This window comes from Triplophysa dalaica, chromosome 4 (assembly GCF_015846415.1).
Source record: "Triplophysa dalaica isolate WHDGS20190420 chromosome 4, ASM1584641v1, whole genome shotgun sequence".
Taxonomy (NCBI): Eukaryota; Metazoa; Chordata; class Actinopteri; order Cypriniformes; family Nemacheilidae; genus Triplophysa; species Triplophysa dalaica.
In genome coordinates this window covers 24,738,514-24,759,560 of record NC_079545.1, presented here as the reverse complement: position 1 = coordinate 24,759,560, position 21,047 = coordinate 24,738,514, and the positions used below count along the sequence as shown (strand labels likewise).

General features: G+C 35.9%; 1 protein-coding gene across 4 annotated transcripts in view; it reads left to right on the top strand.

Annotated features, from left to right (window-relative positions):
* Positions 1-21,047, top strand: part of arid3c (AT rich interactive domain 3C (BRIGHT-like)) — a 63,662-nt gene that overhangs the window by 29,217 nt on the left and 13,398 nt on the right. For all 4 annotated transcript variants that reach the window (XM_056745988.1, XM_056745987.1, XM_056745986.1 and 1 more), the window contains one exon: positions 14,440-14,512. In XM_056745988.1, the coding sequence (XP_056601966.1) occupies positions 14,440-14,512 (73 nt within the window). The remainder of the gene's footprint in view (positions 1-14,439; positions 14,513-21,047) is intronic.

Here is a 21,047-nt window from a genome sequence, read left to right as displayed (position 1 = left end):
TTGCCTGCTTGGGTTAGTCATTCAGGGGGAACAGTAACGGAACAGGGTTTCATTTAAAATGCAGTTTACGCTCTTTAAGTGGTGAGTCTTGTAAACACGTATGAAACGTTAAAGGGATAGCTCTACCAAGAATTAAAATTCTGTCATTATTTGCTCACCCTCCAGTTGTTCCAAATCTGTATACATTTATTTGTTATGATTAATACGGACAAAGATATGAAAATTCTGAACTTTTCTTTGACTACTTTGAGTAAGAAAAATGACTACCGTATTTAACTACCGTTGTCATTTTTCCTACTATGGGGGTCCAAGAAATGTTTGGTTACAAACATTCATCCAAATATATTTCTCAGGTTTAGCACCACAAGCGAGTGAGTAATTCATGACAGAATTTTAACTTTTGGATAAACTATCCCATTAAAGTATTTTTATATAATACGTGTAAATTTCACATGTAATTTAAAGTTTAATTGATAACGAATGAAAGTTTGTAGACTTTTATGAAGTACAATTAAATTAGAAGCCTATCATAAACCATGTATGTTTGTTAGCTATTCAATCACAAAAATCTGTCTGAATCTATATTAGTCATTCACTTGACATACACTATCAACATTACAAATTCAAAAAGGTTCTCGAAGCCTTATAGATGGATGATATATCCACAGTCTGTGCATCTAAGCACGTGACAGAGGATTGAACCCATGACATACAGTGAAAGGTAGATCTAGCTGTGAGGGGCCCATGTGAATTAGACCTGACCCCTGCGCATCAGCAGAACTAAAATATGGAGCAGCTTCCATGCGACCGGGACCGAATGGCTTCATTGTTTTGTCCATTGAGTGTTGTTGCTGATGTTGCGTTTGCAATGTTCTGTGGATGTGGCCTTGTTCTGGCATTTGTATTATATGCAGTGATCAAACATTCGCTTCTTTAGCCCTACGCTTGCCATGTGTGATTGACCTACCGCCAAGTCTCATCTGTCATACAGCAAAGCTAAATATTTACCATGTCAGCATCACGAAATTGATAACGTTATAATTGTATAAGAGTACATTTGAATGCAGTTAGTTTGATAGCGTTGGTTAATAAAGTATATAGGTAAATAAAAGTATAAGGGTTTGCTTATTATGATCACACCTGTTTTTGCTGCTAGCGGGGCTCTGGGCATTAGCTCTATTTTTAATGACAGTGCTGGACATTCCAGTTTTCATGTGGGGATAATTAGAGACGTGGCCTTGGGCTTGGAGGGTAAACATCACAATTACAACAGGATGGAGGAGGGGCCCCAGTCGCTGGACGAAAGAAATGATGAGGGGCCGAAAAACGCTTAATGACGGGATGGTGTGGGAAACTGCCACAGAGATTCAAGCTCATATGAGTTTACAGCACCGGAAACTCCAGAATCAAATGTAATGTGTTTGTGTAGATACATTTCTCAGGCTCTTTGAGTGTTCTTTAATGTTCTTATCAGTTGTAAGATCAGTGTCTAAATGTGCACTGTGGCAAAATTACAGACAGACATTCTCTACATTGTTTTCTGATGGTGTCACGGGATATAGAGATGGGTGTGGTCCGTTCGTGTCAGGCGATCACCATTGATCGATTGTAATTTGGATGAACATGAGGCTCAACCGCCAGTTGTCATGTTTTTTTTAAACATTACTTCAATAATAGTAACGACACCAAAATATTTATGAAAAACACATTGTTTAGGGCTAATGTAATTATTTGCATTTAACTGCGATAACAATGTCTGTCTGTTTTACCACAAAACATCATCATCATTTTTGGGGCGGAGTTTACGGATGATAGCGCGAAATTCAGTGTCACAGAAGTTCAACAGCGCAAGATGATAACATGTATTCATTTTCTGTAAAGTGTAATAAATAAGATTAAATAGAAAAGTGAATAATCATGATTATAAATCACTATTATTAATAGTTATAAAAAAATAGCAAAATAATTGTGAAAATCATACTACCCTTTATCAGGCAGCCCTTATATTTCCTAAATAAAAAATGTGATTAAATAACAAATCTCAAACAAGAGATTACATTTATAGTCTATGTGATACCATTTCTCTGACTTCTACCAGATGCACACTGCCGAAGAACTCCTTGCATCCTCATTACTATGTGTTGCATAAATCACGTCTGACCCTCGTCTTGGCTCTGCCACAGGTGAAGGCCAGTGATGTAGCTTCTCTTCCTCTAGTGTCATGCCTGCGTTAGAGATCACAAAGCTCCCCCTCCACTCACACACAAACCACGACTCACCCTTATTTCCCATAAAGACCTTGAAGATCATGAAGCTTCTAGTTGATATTGTCAAAACAGAGGCCGTCCTATTCCCGTCAATTGTTTGTTCGCCCTTATCTCAGACCAAAATCGTTTCATTTTTCAAGACTGTGAGTCTATTTTTCCATAAATTAATGATTGACGGAGGGATCAATATATCAATGGTATAGTCTGTATGTCAGCAGCCTCTTTATGTTATGCTGTGTGGCTTATGGCTACAGCGTAATGATGAGATTATTGATTAGCATTTAAACGCAAATCCATTTTATACTTTTCTCATGAGTTTGCATCTGTTGGTTCCTGGCCTGCTACGTTTAGTTTTCCCAAGTTACTATACATTTGTTCTGTATGGGTATGACGTGTTATAAATGCGATTGTCAGTATGAGTTTTATTGCTTTACTCGTGGAACAGAGTTTGAAGTTGGTAACTGAGCTGTTCTTATTTAAGACGGTGTAAATAAATAGCTGCTTTTGAGGTACCACTTTAAAGGGCTCGGCATAGTCCAAGAGAAATGCGCTTTCGTTCTGCGTTTTGGGGTAAAACGAAGCTCGAAAACGTTGAGAGACGGTATAGTGTTTTCGTACAAGCCGGGTTTGCATGACGTATGCAAATAGCCTCTGGGCATGATGTCAGTCCTTATCTGATATCACCTCAGCTAAATAAAATGACGGGATATTTCCCACAGACCTGGTGGTGCTACATAACACACCCAACTAGTAAGTAATGGCAATGGACTGTTGGTGGCTCGTGGGTGTTTACCGGCCAACACAAACTTTTCCGGAGAGTTCTGTTTGGTTTGCTGCGGCGAACTGGTGAAACAAATTGTCGTGTGGACCAAATTTTTTTTTTCAAAATCAGGTCACAGATGGTTGTTTTCCGATTTTGAACTTAGTATGCTAAGCCCTTTAACCTGAATGTCACCCTTTTATTTGATGTCATATAACTGATATTCCATTTGTGGTTATATTGTTTTCACTTGCAGAACTTGTTTCGTATTGGAATTTGATTCTAGGCGTTATGAGTCATACAGATGTCTTCATATTATTTTTGGCAAACGGTGCATAGAGTATTCTTTGTCGCTGTATTATTTGCCCAACCATGTCACAACTGTGATTTCTGGTTCTTCATCTAACGTCCTGATGTTTTATGAGCCATTTCATCTGAAAGCATTACTATTATCAGCTTTTCTTGTTCATGCAAAGAAAACTTTAGGGAGTGAACGCCATCCATCAAACACCCACACCCATCACATTTGTCACATGAATTGTGTACAGAAGGCATTCTATAGCCCATCTAAAGGGAAAGATTGAATAAAATCAGTGCTGGATTAAATGCCTGGAAGCTGGCTTATCTATCAAGATTAGATGTCCCATTAATATAGATAATGGAAGACAGGTAGAATTTGATGTTGTAAAACCTGGTTTCATAAGAGCACGCGATACGTTAGTGTGGGTCGCGATTAATAGTGAGGGAGAGGCGAGAATTGACGTGAATGAGGCCTGTTTTTTGCTAATTACGACAGAAAACAGCAGACAGTATATCATTCATGATAAAAGAGTGAAAGACATAATAATATGATTTGATCGAATGATTCACTGTATGATTGAATCTGTATTGTAAGGCTGGAGGGCAGGCGGCTTTGAAGAAGCGACGATGAAGGGAAAGCCTTTAATAATAGGACTGGGTCATTGTGTAACAACTCAAGGCGACGCTGGAATAAGAATCATGAGAGCCATTGCTAACTTTTGACCTTTCTAGGAATAACTCATACGCCCCTTTTACACAAATGCACGCAAACAGAAAGCACTTTTATACAGTTAAACTGCTAATTATGTTTGGTATGAAAGAGTCCCTCAGTGAATAAATGCGTGTTTGTGCATCTTTTTATTGTGGCATGAGACTGAGGTAGGGTCATAGTATGGATTTGCATCAAATTACAAGACTTAGGAGGGGTCTAGTTACTCTGTCAAAGGCTTAAAGGGGTACTCCACCCAAAAATTAAAATTCTGTCATCATGTATACATTTCTTTGTTCTTGTAAACACAAAGATATTTTGAAAAATGTTAGCAACAGACATTTCCGGGGACATCATTGACTACCATAGTAGGAAAATATTTGTCTTACAATCTTTTATAATCTTTTTTTTATTCTGTTAAAAACAGTTTTGGAACAATTTGGGGGGGTCTAATTAATGACTGAATTTTCACTTTTGGTTGAACTAATTCTTTAATAGCATCTAAATGCAGCTCCTCATGTCCTGCTACTAGCTCTCGTAAGACCCGACCACTTACACAGGAAGAGCTTTTTACCAACATGTAAAGTGACCAGAACTTGTTTTGTATTTACATACTGTTTAGGGGCAAGTTCCTACAATTCCAGATTACACAACAATAATCTGCCAATTTATTTAAATAATTGTCTGGCAATACATGCCAACTGTTCAGTAAACATCATAGAAATGTGTGTATAGTTTGTCAGACTACTGTGACTTTACTGTTTATTTCATAGAGAAAACTTATTTTTGTTTGTGCATTACTTGGTATTAACATACACTGAGAACCCTAAAGTGATAGTTCACCCAAAAATAAAAATTCTGTCATCATTCACCCTCTTGTCATTTCAAACCTGTATGACTTTCTTCCTTCCGCAGAGCACAAAAGAAAATATATTAAAGAATGTTGTTAAAGGTGACATCATATGAAAACCCCACCTTTTCTGTGTTTAAGTGCTATAATCGGGTCCCCGGTGTATCTAGCAACCCTGAAAACGTGAATATAAGAACCCAGTTAGTTTGTTTTGGTGTGCCTTTCCCTGCAAGCATGTAAGAAAAGAGCCGTTTAGATGTAGCTCCGGTTGTGTTGTTCAAAGCCGCTTTTCTTATAATGTCACCGCCCCTTATTCTATAATGGAGGAAATCCATTAGAAACCATAAGTAAAAACCTGCTTGTTTGCGCGAATCACTTCGAGCCGGAGTGCTTTTTCAACCTGGGACAGTACAAGCAGGATAAGCTTCAAAGTTGTTCCTCAAAAGTGTTCGAGAACAACGAGGCAAAACTGCCGATGTAAGTAATATTTATCAACAGTCTGAATTGACGTAATATACCATATATATAAGAGGAAAACGTTAGCATATGATAGCGTAGGGAGTATGACGGTATATGATACCGTCTGTCACGGGCTAAATAAAACATTCAATACCACTGTTAAACTTACTGTATATAAGTGCAGATGGACACTTGGAGTTTAGCTGTTTGTTTTACTAATAATCAGATGAGAACACTGCAGGTTAGTTTCATTTTGAACGTCTCAAATAATTTGTGTTTAGGCTGAAAAATGTGTGTAACGTTATAACTTATCAACAACAAGCGTTTAAATCCGCTGAGATCTGCAGGTGCGCAATCGTGGATTTAAGGCAAACGTACATGCACAACGTGAGCGCTGTTTGTTGGGACGAGACTTTTAGTCTATAGAGACTTTTAAGACACATCTAACCACGGAGGAATTTAGGAAATATAATTTAGCTAAACCATTGCCATGGCAGTACTATGCGTGTGTTGTGTTGATAAGCCGGGCGGAAGGGGGTAGGGTTCGGTGTAACTCAATATCATTTAAAGAGACATGCACCAAAATGGGTTGCTGTGAGCAGAGCTGTTTTTGACGAGGCAAGAAGGGTTTTGTTTACACAGCCATTGAGTGTTTTTGAACTTGTTGGAAGTGCTCATCTGAGGAAACCTTTAACAAGCCCCCATTCACTTGCATTGGTTTTGTGTATATACAGTAGAAGTGAATGGGGGCCAGTGCTGTTCGGTTACTAACTTTCTTTAAAATATCTTCTTTTGTGTTCTGCAGAAGAAGGAAAGTCATACAGAGTAAATTGTGACATAATTTTCATTTTTGGGTTAACTTTCACATTAAAAGCAACTTTTAAACAGACTGAACTAAAAAACGTTTTTTTCTATTTCACTGCTCTAATTTCCATATTTTTCCCAGAGCCAGGGCAAGCGTTTTAAGCTTTTGTTTACAGTAACAAGTTGGCTTGACAATTAAAAAAAATTCCACGAAAGCCTGTCTTGAGACCCTCGCGTTCTGCACTTCCTGACAATTATGTGAATGGCTCCTAACTTTTAAAAAAGGCATAAAGATACACAATCAGAGTAGAATTTTGCAGATCAAAAGGTGCTGTTAATTTTTTTGTGTAATATGCATTAGGTGGTCATTTTTGATAATTTAGGTGGTCTTTTTGTCATCTGGCGGAACCAAAATTCCACTCAGACATCCCATTAAACATAGTATCGGGCAAAGATTGACATTCATCTCCTGAAAAATACCCGTGAAAATATTGTGATATTGCCACCATTTCAAGGGCATCTTTATTGCTTTAGATAGTTCATCAGTAATCAGGATTATGCAATGTATATTGAGGGTGTATTTTACATACATTATGTGATTTTATTTGACAATAAAGATTTATCAGCTGCACCCCTGTCATAGCTATAGGGTTTATGGCCTTGTAATATAGAGCACTATTTACTCTTAATAGTTTTAAGGAAGGTGACCATTGCCCCGTATGATGCTGTATGTATACGATGATTTAATCACGTAGGACTAAGTTCAGGTCAAAGCAAGTGTTTGTTCTTCTGATATAGCATTATTAGTACAAAAAATATATTTATGCTTCAGTAAAAACAACTAAAACAGAACATTTAAAGTTAGTCAAGGTTTCAAACTTTACCTAGTAGCACCTGTCTATTCAGGCCTTAACGTTCTCTATACATGCCCTGAAAGGTCAGGTTTGAAAATAGACATGAATCGCTCTAAATCCTCAGCAAATGGCCTCGGGCTTCTCTCACTGAGAGCTGCATAATGCTGTGTTTCAATTTTGGGAGGTCTGTGTTTTGATACTCTTTTAAAAAAGAATGTAGAAGTTACACAGCTTGTTTTTTTCTGGTTTAGTATGTTTCATTTTCTCACCCTCATCTCAAAGCCTGTTTTGCATATTTTAACTAAATATTAGTTTTTTATGTATATGGATACGCACTGCAATCTGGGACCACGAATGACGGGTGTTTCTAAAATGAATTATTCATGAAAAACATGCATAAAGAAATTCTCCTGATCATATGATGTATAATATATGGGGTTCTGCTTCAGTAACTGTGAAGATTTTCTGTGTTTTTCACTTGTTACTAAAAAAGAGAAATGTGAGCACCAAGCATTTTCCATCTAATCCCTTAATTACGCTACAGGGTTTTACCATTAAAGTGCTTTAAATTCTGTCAAACAACCCACAATCTCCCTTTTCCCTTTTCTCTTTCTCTGCCTTCAAATGAATGAGGTCAAACTGTGGCTCCAGCTCAGTGAATTTCATTCACATCAAACCTCAACCTCAATGCAGCTGAAAAGTTAGAAGCTAAATTATCAAAACCAGATGTGAGTAAAGAAACTGATGCGAAGACTAGAGAAAGCCCTCGTTCAGTTACTTTTCCAAATCTCATGATCGCTCTCTAGCGTAAATACAGACATATTTTAAGCAGTCTGAAAGATAAAGCATTGAAAATTATTTATATTTTAATAGCAATGCATTATATTTGTTCTTTCTCCCACCCAAACTTATTTTCAAGAAGACTTTATATGGAACAAGACACGTGAAATCGTTTTATGAAAGTATATAAAGTATGAAGGTAAATAAAGAATATTAAACAATTTATACATTTAGAAATGACACTTAATGGGATAGTTCACCCACAAACGAAAGTTCTGTCATCATTTACAGATTGTTTCAAACCTGTATAAATTTCTTTGTTCAGATGAACACACAGAAAGATATTTGGTAGAATGTTAGCAATTTTGTTCTGGGATATCCACAACCATAGTGGGAATAAAAATATTGTATTTCTTGTAGTGGTGGGCATAGATTAATTTTTTTAATCTAGATTAATCTAGATTAATTCCAAAATTAATCTAGATTAATCTAGATTAAAATGGCTCATTTGAATTCTGCCGCAGGCATTCAGAATATGTGTGCTACCCAAATAATGACTAAAAGTAAGTCTTTGAGAACGGGTTTCTCAAGCCAGGTGGCGCATTAGACCAGGGGCTCATCTACTGTTTCCAAAATGCATCACAAACTGCTTGAGAAAGCTGTTCTACTATGATAATTGGTGATGAAAATTAAATTATGTTCAATAAGATGAACTTGTGTTTAATTCCGCATTAGCTAAGGGATGATTTCCATTTAGGTGGTACTTGAGACTGGAAGAGCTCCTACAGTACATTTACATTTAGTCATTTAGCAGACGCTTTTATCCAAATCGACTTACAAAGAGTGAGGGAGCAACAAGCGATATGTCATACAGGAGCCATAATACATTAGATCTCAATACAAAGTTACTGGTTTCAACTAAAGCTAGACCGCTACCTGTTGAGAGAAAGTGTTTTTTTTAAACCAATTCCGCATTGCACAAGTTGCAAACAACCTTAGTCTTGTCGATGTTTCTATTGGGAAGCTTCTTAAAATTTAATATTCCCTGAAGCAAACCAGGCGGCTTCATAGCTGCATCCATGTTAGCACGTCACGTTTGATGCGGTAATTTCACAGTAACGTTATGTTGTGTTCAGACCAAACGCGAATGGCGTGTCAAGCGCGAGTGATTTATATGTTAATGAAAAGAGCCAATAGACCTACTTGCTGCGCGAATCGCGCGAATGAAGCCCTGCTTATGAGATGATGAGGCTGCGCTAAGGACGCGAATGAAGCCCTGGTCATGAGATGATGAGGCTGCTTCTGCTTCCGCGAATGACGCGAATCACGCGAGTTGAAAAATCTCGTTCTCGCCCCGTACAGTGCAGTTAAGCTGGTATACATCCGCGCTTAAATATCAAGGTTAAGTCATCATAGCTTGCGTAGTATAGACCCAGCTCCCAACCCAACTTTGAGAATAGATTAACGGCGACAATTTTTTTAACGCGCGATAATAGTCTCACTGTAACGCCGTTAACGGCCCACCACTAATTTCTTGGTTTCTGTTGAACACAAAATGAGATATTATGAAGAATTTAGGAAAATAACTTTTGACTACCATTATATTTTTCCTACCATTGTAGTCAATGATGTATCAGAACTGAAAATAACTAACATTCTTCCAAATATATTTCTTGGTGTTATTCAGAACAAAGTAATTTATACAGGTATGGCATCACACCTGGTTGAGTAAATGATGACAAAATGTTCATAGACGATAGCATCCCCAGATATAAATGTGAGGACACATGACTGCTTTCCTGACTTTGATCCACACATGCTAGAATTCTGTGCAGGCTTTATGGAGATAACCGTGGACAGCAGACAGCCTCTCTAAATCAAAAGATCCTTTAAAAGATAAAGGAACCAAGCCTCAGAAAGTGTTTTGGTGGTCATGTTTAACATGATTCATGTACATAAGAGAGCTCAGAGATCTGTGTAGAATTTCCCCTATATGGATTACATCTGCTGTTGTTTTTAATGTTAATCAATTGAATGCATTAAATTGCCTTTAAAGTTAATAAGTTGTGTAATAATAATAATAATAAATAACAACAACAACAAAAAATAGTATTTTGTAAGGTAACATTTTGTTTGTAAATCCAGTATGTAACATTAGACAGATCGTTTTAATTTGTTTTGCAGTTTTGGTCAATTTTGTATCGGTTTTAATATGATCATATCCTAGGCCTCCAATGCAACCGTGTACAATATATAGGGCTGTAAATTAAAAATGAAGTACTTCTATACAATTTTCCAAAAAAAATTAATATCTTATTCATATGTTTTAAATATTTCATATATAATGAAAATCTTTCATAGATATGAAAAATGACACATTACTATGCTTACATCTTATCAATTGGGGTTGGACATATGTCCACACTCATCGCGGGGTTTTCTCACACCTCCCACAAAGGGAGTAAAAGGGGCACAGTTCTGCCCCTGTAAAATAACACTTAGCTCTGGCAGCACATGCTCAACTCACTGCCACTTAATCCAGTCCGTCAGCTCAAGCACCCGGGCAAATCCCATTAGGAGGAACTCCATCAAGAAAAGACAAAGATCAGCTCTTCATATTAGCTTACACATCTCATTATGTCAGCTGAGCCCGCTGCACTGTTGTGGGGATGAGCGTATGTGTGGATGTCAATGTGTGTGTAAGGGAATGGAAGCAGCACTGGCAGTCCGCCAGTTTGGACCAGTGCCAGTGTGACCAGTCTTGCTGTTCTCTAATTAACTCTTGTTCCTTTGAGCTTGTTCTTTACACACACACGCACGGACACACAGGCACATTAAGCCCAGCAGTTTCCCTAGAGTTCTGGGACTTAGTGCACACACACACACTCATACACACGTGTCCACACACACTATTAGTGTCACGCACAATAAGGAAGGTTCTTCCCATCGATTCTGCTGTCATGGGATTTTTCCCCCCATTATAGATGCTTGTTAATTAGTGGTTTGTTAGCACAGATGGTGATTGTTACCTTAAAATGTATTTATTTTACAAACTTTTTGTACTTATTATCAGGGTGATGATAGTAACCATCATTGAGATTTATGTGGAAAAAAACATTACTCCCATTTATTTAGGAACAGACAGTTCATTCACAACAAACTCTAAACCGATAGCTGTGTTACAAGTCCAATGTGTATCAAAGATAACAGTGAAATATATGTAGCATACATTACAACCGTCTGCATTATATAATGCATATTTTTGAGGTCATTATAGGCAATACTTTTTTATGGACGTATATACATTACATAATATACAGTGGGATTCAAAACTCCTCATTCAAAATTGGTTGTAATGTAATTTGAAAATGCGCATGATGATTGTTGTGTTACTGTATGTTTAATGGCAAATATTCATATTATAATAATATTATAGCTTTTTCACTATTTTAGGTAACCATAATATAATATATAATATAATATATCAAATTTATAAGTTCCAGGGAGTCATAGTTCTTACCTTTGCTAATATAAAATAACAATATTAATGTAATTAAAGAATTATTTGTAATGAATAAATGTCTTTCACAACTGGATTTAGACTTTTTACCCTATTGTATATGTTAACCTACATTTTATCTTTAAACTGTGGTGTTAGCCAGACTGTTGAATAAGCACACCAGCAAGTTTAACACCGGGTGTGTATTATTTGCAAGGTCACAGAGGTTAGGAGGTATAGAAGTAAGAGCATTTCCAAACTTTTAGGTCAACAGTCCCTCTGCTGCACCTCCAGGTTTTAAGGTTTCAGTACGAGATGTAGCAGTGAAGCACTAGACTGCCTAAAGCTTCACATGAACTAAGTTCAAAGTCATAACCCAGCAACCCACACACACACATACACTGCCTTCATTGCTTTTCAAACAAAAAAAATGAATGATGTGTGTGTTTCAATCACAAAGAATGTCACTTTGTCACTGGCCCACCTACCTGATATAAAGATTGTGAAACAATGTGGATAGCACGCCTACCCCCTTCATGAACAGTTTGTATAAACACTAGAAAAGTTTGTTCTACTACTCCCTGTCCCTGATTTGTTGTCCAACCCAGGCTTGAATCTGTTATAAGCACTGTTTCAAACGTTTTGATATAGAGGAAGCACATCCGTCGTATGTACATGATCATTTATTCCATTGTGAAGAGCTCCCTCTACTGAAATCCTGCCGGGATACTTTTTCATTATGCTCAAACTTCAATGATTTTTTTAGAAATACTCCCCTTGTATTTACTAGTTTGAATTTGTTTCGACAATTAGGTTATGATTTGCGAATAAATACAAATTAAATAAGCTTTGAGAATAATATATCAGCTATCCAAGTGGGCATCCTCCCCTCTTTTTTGTCTGTACATGCTCAGCCTATAGTCATTCAAAATTGAGTCAAAGTGTCATTAAATTACGGGTGTTATTTGAAACTGGAAGGTTTAGAAGTTTCAAATAATAAAGATGTGTTCGGTTAATATGTAGTTCAGCAAGAAGGGGTCATATGGCGCGAATACGTGTTTTTCTGTGTCTTTGGTGTTATAGTTGCCAATACATGTATTAGACATGTAAAATTGCTAAATTAAAGTGTCTGAACAAAAGATGCATTCTATCTAAAAGGATGCCATATACATTATACATGTCATGTACATAACCGTAACACGCTTGCCACTTTCGACGCTTTCCTAAATTCATAAAAATTCAACAATTCAACAAAACATAAGATAAAACTTTCCTTAGTCTGTCCAAGATGTTGAAGAAACACTGAATGACGTAGACATAGATATAGAAACATTAAAAATAGTTTATTATTGAAACATGGTTTTATTCGCTTACTCTAAAATAAAGGATATATAAAAATCTGCATAAATGAATTGATTTATTATCCCTTTTCTATTTTGTCATAAAAGCTTTCTTATAATTATGAAATATGTTAATCATATTTTATTACAAATTGTATTTGAGCAAACCCTGATGATTTATGTTCAGAATGTGAGTTAAGGTCAATGTTACAGATTTGTCTATTTGTGACCTTAATTAAGATATATGTTAATTACTCTATTAGGGACCTTAATTAAAGAGATAAAACATTTGTTTTAGATATCTTGAAACATTTTCATTAGATTTTGAATTCTAGATTTTCAGTAATGTCTCATACTTTTGCATCCCACTGTACAGTATGCAATTTAACAAAACCATTTATGCCATATAATAAGTAACCAAACTCTGAATGATCGCAGTCACAGTCCATCTACCAAAATTTAGATTCATGTGTGTCTTGTGAGTCTAAATGCATTCAGGGTTCAACATTCCTGCAATCATAATGTTGGTAATAGAACTTATATGACCATAATGGAGCACTCAGAGGTGAAGCACAGCTCTAATGTATTTTCCATCTGTTAATATTTTATGGAATGTTGTAGACGACATTACGCTTTTGACTTAATTACCCCTTTACTGGTCACTCCGGCTCAGCGTTGACCCCTAAACCGACTGTGTCACAATTACATCAGTCTTAATCAATCTCTAATTTACTGTTATGTTTCCTGGCACTTCAACAGAATTGTGAGAGTGTTGGTTAGATAAAAGCCAAATGAAAGAGATTTCTTTAATATTACACAGTTTAAAAATGATTATCTACAGATGAAATAGTTGGAGTATGTGCTTTTTTATGCTTAGACTTTTTTGCATGTCGCAATTTTGGAAAATATGCTAAACATTTAAGTTGTGCGTCTTACGCAACAAATGAATTTAAATCTTTTTTTACACATCAAGAGAAGCAGCATTATCCTGTTGCACATTCTGTGCCTTGTGCTTTAGCGGTTACGTCGAGCATTAGCCATTCACAGCATTACACTGATTTACATGAATAGCTTGTCTTGAAAAAATTCTGTAAATAAAGTTTGACAGATATAGACTCAGACAAAACCTTAGCAGCTGCCTTTACAGACTGTACCGCACTCCTCCCCGATTACAGATTTTCTGTGTTTGCTTGCATGTTTTTGATTTGTGCTCGACACCTTTGAAATGTCACATATGGCCGCTTAAAAGGCCGGTGCGTTGTCTCGATCGCACTAAACCCACGGTTCCTTTTTTTCCCGAGGCATTGATTGCATTGGTCCTTTAATATTGGTGACAGCCAATACGCTCCTAAATGATCGGTTATTATCTCTGAGGTCTTGTTCCGTGTGCCCCGCTGTTTCCAAAGGTCATCCTTCTGTCTTCCTGTATCGACCTGCTCGCCTGTTAACGTGGCCTAAGACTTATTGAAAGTGAAGGTTGAGGAACATATTTCCATCATGCTGCAGTCCTCTTCTTCACGAGACAGCTTTTAAAAGGCTCTTTTGAGCATGTCCATTCAGCAGGAGAGACAGGATGGGAAACATAATGGATATGCCAATAAGGGAAAAAGCTCCCTTAAAACACATGTGGCTTCACTCTGATGTGAATGTATCAGCATCCAGCCTCGATATGATATTTTTAACGATAGATGCTTCAACTTTCTAATGAATAGCTGTATTGCTGTACAGCATAAACAATGTGCGATAAAACCTAGGAATGTCTGAATGAGCCATCTTCTCAGATCATTAATCGAGTCTCCTCTTTATCCTTTTTACAGCTGTACGAACTAGACGATGACGAGAAAAGAAAAGAGTTTCTTGATGACCTCTTCAGTTTCATGCAGAAAAGAGGTGAGTGTTGTTGAGTGTGTGTGTGCGTGCATGTGTGTGTGCGCAGATTGCAGGTGTCAAATACGCACACCCACATTACACTTTAAGTTTAGGTTTCCACCATAAAAATGTTCATGTGCGTAATTATAGGAATGTGTGAACTTGCTAGAAGCATTCTAGTCATAAATCTTCCAGGTCAAATTGTAAATCGGAATTTGTGTTACATCTTATAAAACACATATAAATGAAACTTGAAAAGTTTAATTTAAAAGCTAACTTAATTTTTTATGGCTTCACAAATCTGAAATTGAATACTTAAAAAATGAAGTTGCATTCAGTAAAACTCATGAAATGCAGTTTAAATCGGTTAAATTACTTTGATGTGTTACTGTTAAATAATAAACAAACGTGCTAACATTATTGAGCACATCAGTTTTGTAACTTGACTATAACGCAGTTGTTTTTCAATTGAACAATAAACTAATTTATAATTTAATTTGTAGTCATGTCCGTTTAAATGATATCCACAAGCGTTCTCTAACAAAACACCATAAATGTCTAACACAACATCTGCTTTATAACAACAAATGCAAGCTTTATTGTTTTGGTAAAGGCTGAGAATGTGTAGATACTATTGTGATCGGCCCTGTCAGGTTTCCTGCTCAAACGTCCATTTCTCTGAAGTTTTGCTGCCATGGTGGCGTGTGATGCTATCTGAAACAACGGCTTCTGCTGTTTGTTTTATAATTACTCTCAGATTATGTGAGAACACCCCTGAGGGAATGACCTTGCCACAGTCGGGAACGCAGCATCCTGGCATTATGTTAGTCATTCATAGCGTAATGAATTTGCTGCTTTATTAAGAAGGCAGGTCCCACATGGTGCTTCAGGAAAACGTCAGATATTTTATAGAGGAAATAGAAGAGCTTTAATGGCCTTGAATAATGTGAGGAAGTTTTCTGCCTTTGAACCCTTCAGAAAAAAAGAATTCAACAGGACATGATCAGATTACAACTACTTTTGTTATTTCGTGCTACTGTTTGTTAAAATAGGGGGTTTAGAACTGTAATTTTGGATTACATCCCAAATTATTATTTGCCATTTAAAATTGTTTCATTAACAATTAGAATGTGTTTCAGTTTTGCAGTATTGGTGAGGGGAAATTTGGTTATGATCATTTGGTTTAATTTCTGTAATGCATGATTGAATTGATCAGTGAACCGTGTTTAAAGATCAAAAAAATATCATCATCAACCTGAAAGTGTAAAGTTAATAGTAAATGCTATTTAATTCTCTATTGATTTTTATTATATTGGCAGTTTTAGCCAACTTTGTGACGTCTCTTTATTATGATTTTGTTATTTTCCAGTTAAAGAATACTAACATCAAAATACAACAATCAAAATCTATAAAAATCAATACAAAAAATGAATTTGCCATAATGAGCGAAGAATTGTACAATTCATTATTTATCACTTAGATTTTTCCAAAAATGTATAAAATGTTTTGTTTGATTTTTACAATATTTGAGTGTGAAACTTGAGCTTTATGAACTTAGTTAACATTCCACACAAAAATAAGGAAATTGGTTCAGACGCAATATGTCACAATATACTAATATTTTTGTCACAATTAGCCTATATATCAGGTGTGCACAAGTTGTTAAAAACAGTTAAATATGCATTACATTCAAAATCAATTCAGCATATATTACATACAATTTAAGACATTGTATACAATCTTTTTCATTGATGGAAGTGGGACAGTCACCGCTTCAAAACGAGTTGCTTTTTATGCTAGATTCATTTGTTGTAACCTGTTTTGTCTAACAACAAGGGATATGCGCTTTTGGGATTGACACTAACATGACAAATAGAACACCAGCATGTTCAACCAGCTTTCCCTTTCTCACTCTCAACTATAGCGTGAGCATTATTTATTCAGTCGTTGTATTATGAACATGTCATGCACATTAATCTCAAAATCAAGCAAAAAGTCCAGAGGATTTTCCAGAGAAAGAAGAGTAGAACAAAAATCCCTCTGCTAATCCATGGATAATGACAGATGTGCCTCGCTAACAGTTTGTGGCTGTCTCTTTTGTTGAAGTCATTCCTCGCACATTTTGCTGAAGGTACTAGGCAACCAAATCTATGTGTAATATCAAAACTACACCATATTACTGAAAAGCTCGCATCATTGCACAGCTCAACGATCAGTTCTTCATGCACTTCAATACACTGTTATATGAAGAGTTTGGTTCCAAAATGAGATTTCTCATGATAATTAATTACAAATAATAATTACTTTTTCAAAAATTCGTTTTTGTTTACTGTGCATTCCAATTCATATCAATCAAACAACATTTGTTTTGTTTTGATTTAAGCCATAACTCGAAAGATACAGCTAATCAACACAATAAAACACAATAAAAACATGATTACATAATAAAAAATATGATTTATCTCATTTTGGAACCAAACTCTTCATATCTAATTCTGTAATATACTTAAATCCATTTGTTTTTTAGGAGATTTTTGTTGATCTGTTTGTGAAAAGTACATGTTTTTCAGCAGTTCAGATACTTTAGTACCATGTACTTTATTTGAAGTCACTACAACAACATTGAGTGTTGTAAGCGTTTTTTAAATTGATTAAAAAAACATTGGTTCTTTTGTTGTTTGAGTTAGTTTTTGTATTCTTGGAATTCCTACCTGCGTTGCGTTATTTCCATTATAGTGCCATTATTATTTTTAATGAATTTGCTTATACATCAAGTGTGGCCATTTTGACTAGTCAAACAGGTTTGCAACAGATCTTCTTGCCTTTGTTTTGGTTGTTTAAAGGTACAGGAGATCTGATTTATTTGCCTCGAGAGGTAACAGATGTCATGGAGGGGTGATTTGTCCTTAAGGTCTGTTTCATCTGCCTAAATTTGTGATGACAAGAATGCAAGGCAGGTTTTATCGCTGCTCACACTGTTGTTGTTGCGACATGGGCTAATCCGTCCGGGACAGCCAGTGAAGAGTCAACCCGTCTAGTGATGCCATGGCATAAAAATGGCTGAATGAACTGAAGTGAAGATGTTCCAGTCAGCTCAGGCATGATAGTAAAGATAATTAAATCCCTTTGCCGGATGTCTAAATCTCTATTGACTTGATAGCTCAGGAAATCAGAAGTCCCAGCGCACTTGCAAAGGTATCAGTGAAGCAGATGTGATCGAAAGTCCAAATGTCAGTTAATATCATTGGTTGTGATTTAGTTCGACTTTTAAGTATATAAATGTTGAATCTTTTAATGTGCACACCTCAGTCTCATTGATGAATTCAAATGTTTTTAATAGATATTGATGCAGCTGTTAATTCCCGTTCTATAATGGGATTGGTCAGTTAGAGAGGGAGTGATTTGCACCACTCACATATGTTGTTCCATGTCAGATCTGTCCGATGCTTGATGTATAAATCAACAAAAGACAATCTAAGTTGTCTTGTTGTGTGATATAGACTTTAATTATGAAATCAATCTTTGTTCCTGTAGTAAATCATTGTATTTGATTCTTAGCAATACACATGCTGATAAAACGTTTAGTTTGTAGGCACCATAAGTTGTTTTGAATAAAATTGCCTACCAATTGTACAAAAGAATCTACCATTATTTTATAACAAAGTATTTCGAGATTTCAATGAATATGCCTGTCATAAATCAATCTTTTACCACATTATGAAGGTAACCTGTAGTACTTGTTTGACTGTTGCATTGTCAATAAAGTCTCTATGGTGTCAGATAACCAACTGGTTTTCATAGCTGCGTTATCATACTGTGTGACGGGCGGCATGAATAGAATGGAAACTCCCATTTCATTTCCACCATATTAAGTTTGTCTCTCAGGTTGGTGATTCACGAGTGACAGCCGAAACTGGTGGATCACATTACATGTTAAAAATGTTTCGTTAACCACATTTAGTTCTTTTGTAATCTAAATTAACTTGCTTTATTTACGTCATGGATATTTATTATGACTTGATAGGTTTCACCCGATTAAATTGGGTTACACCAGCAAAACTACTTTTGTGTGATAACATGAAGCGATTTACTTCATACAAGCAGAGTCTGCACAGTTGTAATATTCAAATGTTTATTTTTTAATTGTAACATACAATATAATTTTAAAGGTGGCGACTACGTCCAGACATACATAGTCTAAGCCCCAAATGTCCACTTGTCCTAGAAACGACCCCGTCTGTATTACTTGCACAAATTGTTTTAAATTAGTGCACGGATATGCAAGAATATATCTATTAATGGAGCTAAACAAGCCTTGAAACATTTTATACTGTAAAATTACGTAAAGTAGCAAAAATGTTTTATGTCAAAACATCTGTATTAACTGAAGAACCAAAAGTCTGTATCACGTTTAACAAGCTTTTGATATACAATTTAAGGAATGGTTCACACTTAAAAATTCATTAATCATTTACTCACCCTCTTGTGAAAATCTATATATGACTCTTTCTTCGGTGAAACACAGAAGATATTTTGAAGAACATTAGTCGCCAGACTCAAAATATATTTTATTTTCAACAGAAAAATAGACATGATGGAAATAAATGACGGAATTTTAAAACATCATCATGACAACATAGTGCTGAAGAAATGAAAACAAATAACATTAGGATCCCAAGCTAAAGAAGCTCACCCTTGAATGCACGAGGCTTATAGAGGTCTATTTACCTGGAAGTCTTTGTGAGTTGCAACATTAATAGTGAGAAAAATGTAACTACAGTGAGTGACGGCACAAGGTCTTCACCGTGACACGTGTCTTGGTTACATTTCTCACATGCGACTTCATGTTTTTGTAATGTACGGTTGCCGCAGGTCTATTTCCTGCACTCAGGGATATCAGTCTGTGTGTGCTTAAACAGTGAAAGGTGATCATAAACCTGCAGACCTGTTGTGAAATTTAGAATCATGCTGCCCTCACTTATATATGCTGTCCATTGCCATGCGGTTAGTGGTTTTTCTTGTTTGAAACTTGTCAAGGATTGGGTTACAAAAGACATGACACATTATAAATGACATTTCAACACAGATTTGGATTGAATTAAGCTATTGCCATGTTGCAATCGGAGATGGAAACACACAGATGATATCATGTTACAGCTACTTATTAAAAGCTTTCCTCGCTGAGAATATTTTACCACATGCGACTTAATAATTGCAGCTTTCTGACAGTTTAAAAGGAACTAACAGATTGTTTTTGATCTTTCTTTCTATTTTTCCCTAGGCTTCATGTTGTCTAAAATCCTCTGTTAAATTAACATATTAACTGAACGTCTTAGTTGAGTGAACAGGCTTATTTTGATTACAGTTGAAATGAGCAAGATGCAAACTATCCACCTGCCCTTTTAGTGCGGGTAAATTTAAGCAGTGCGCTAGGTCAGTGATCAATGATACCAAGTTGTATTTAAAACTTTGACGTGTATTGGCCCTCACTGCAATCTGAGCTTCAACTCGGTCAATCTCAGAATGCAATTACAATACATATTTGGAACTGCAGGGTGAAGTCCATGATGACCTTTCAGGTATATATGAAAATATTTCTTTGCGTGTCACAGAAACATTTTGAGTCGGAGTGAAACAAATGTTTGTCTTGTGGGAAGAAAAGTTAAAATATGCAAGTAAAAACCTTTGTATTATATAATGTTAAATAATATTTATATCTGTCAATAAAAATAATATAATACAATCTAATGTAATAAATCATATAAAAATAGGAATTGCATTTTAGTTATCTCAAAAGATGTTAAACAGCTCTCATAATTGACCAGCCCTTTCTTTCCACTGAATATTCCTGGTCTTAATGGTAAACGTGAGGCATATATCAGTGTAAAGTGGCACATATCCAGTGTCCTATCATTGGGATTGGGCTAGGGTCTGTCTTCTGTACTGCCTGGGGCACAGACAGACTTCCACTCTTCACTCCCTTACAGGCCACTCAAAGAGCATTCAGATTAAAGTGTCAAGATTTTCCATCCCTATGGGAAAACATTATCCTAAGCAACTGCTGTTGGGCACTTCGGTGTCATCTGTGTATAAAGATTCACACCCTCCGCCCGTATCATTTCTCGTTTGATCAGTTTATGTGAATAAAGTACAAAGACATGTCGGTTGAGCTTATCGTATTCTCGAGAGATCATATTTTAATGTCAGTAATTATCATTGTTAGGACACAATGAATATCACCTTGGAAAAACTGAGGGAGTAGATTTCCTGAAAATATTTAACGTGAACCTGTTGCACAGATTTTTGTTTAGAACTTGCAATTGTTTATAACACTAATAATGTGGCCCTATTTTAAATACAAATAAAACAGATACAGAAATAATATTTAGCAACAAAAAATCTATACTATTATGATGAAGCTATAAAAATAAGGGCTCGATTAATCGTGATTAATCGCATCCAGAATAAAAGATTGTTTTAACATAATATATGTGTACTGTGCATATTAACTTTGTATTTATAAACACATGCACATACATGCATATATTTAAGAAAA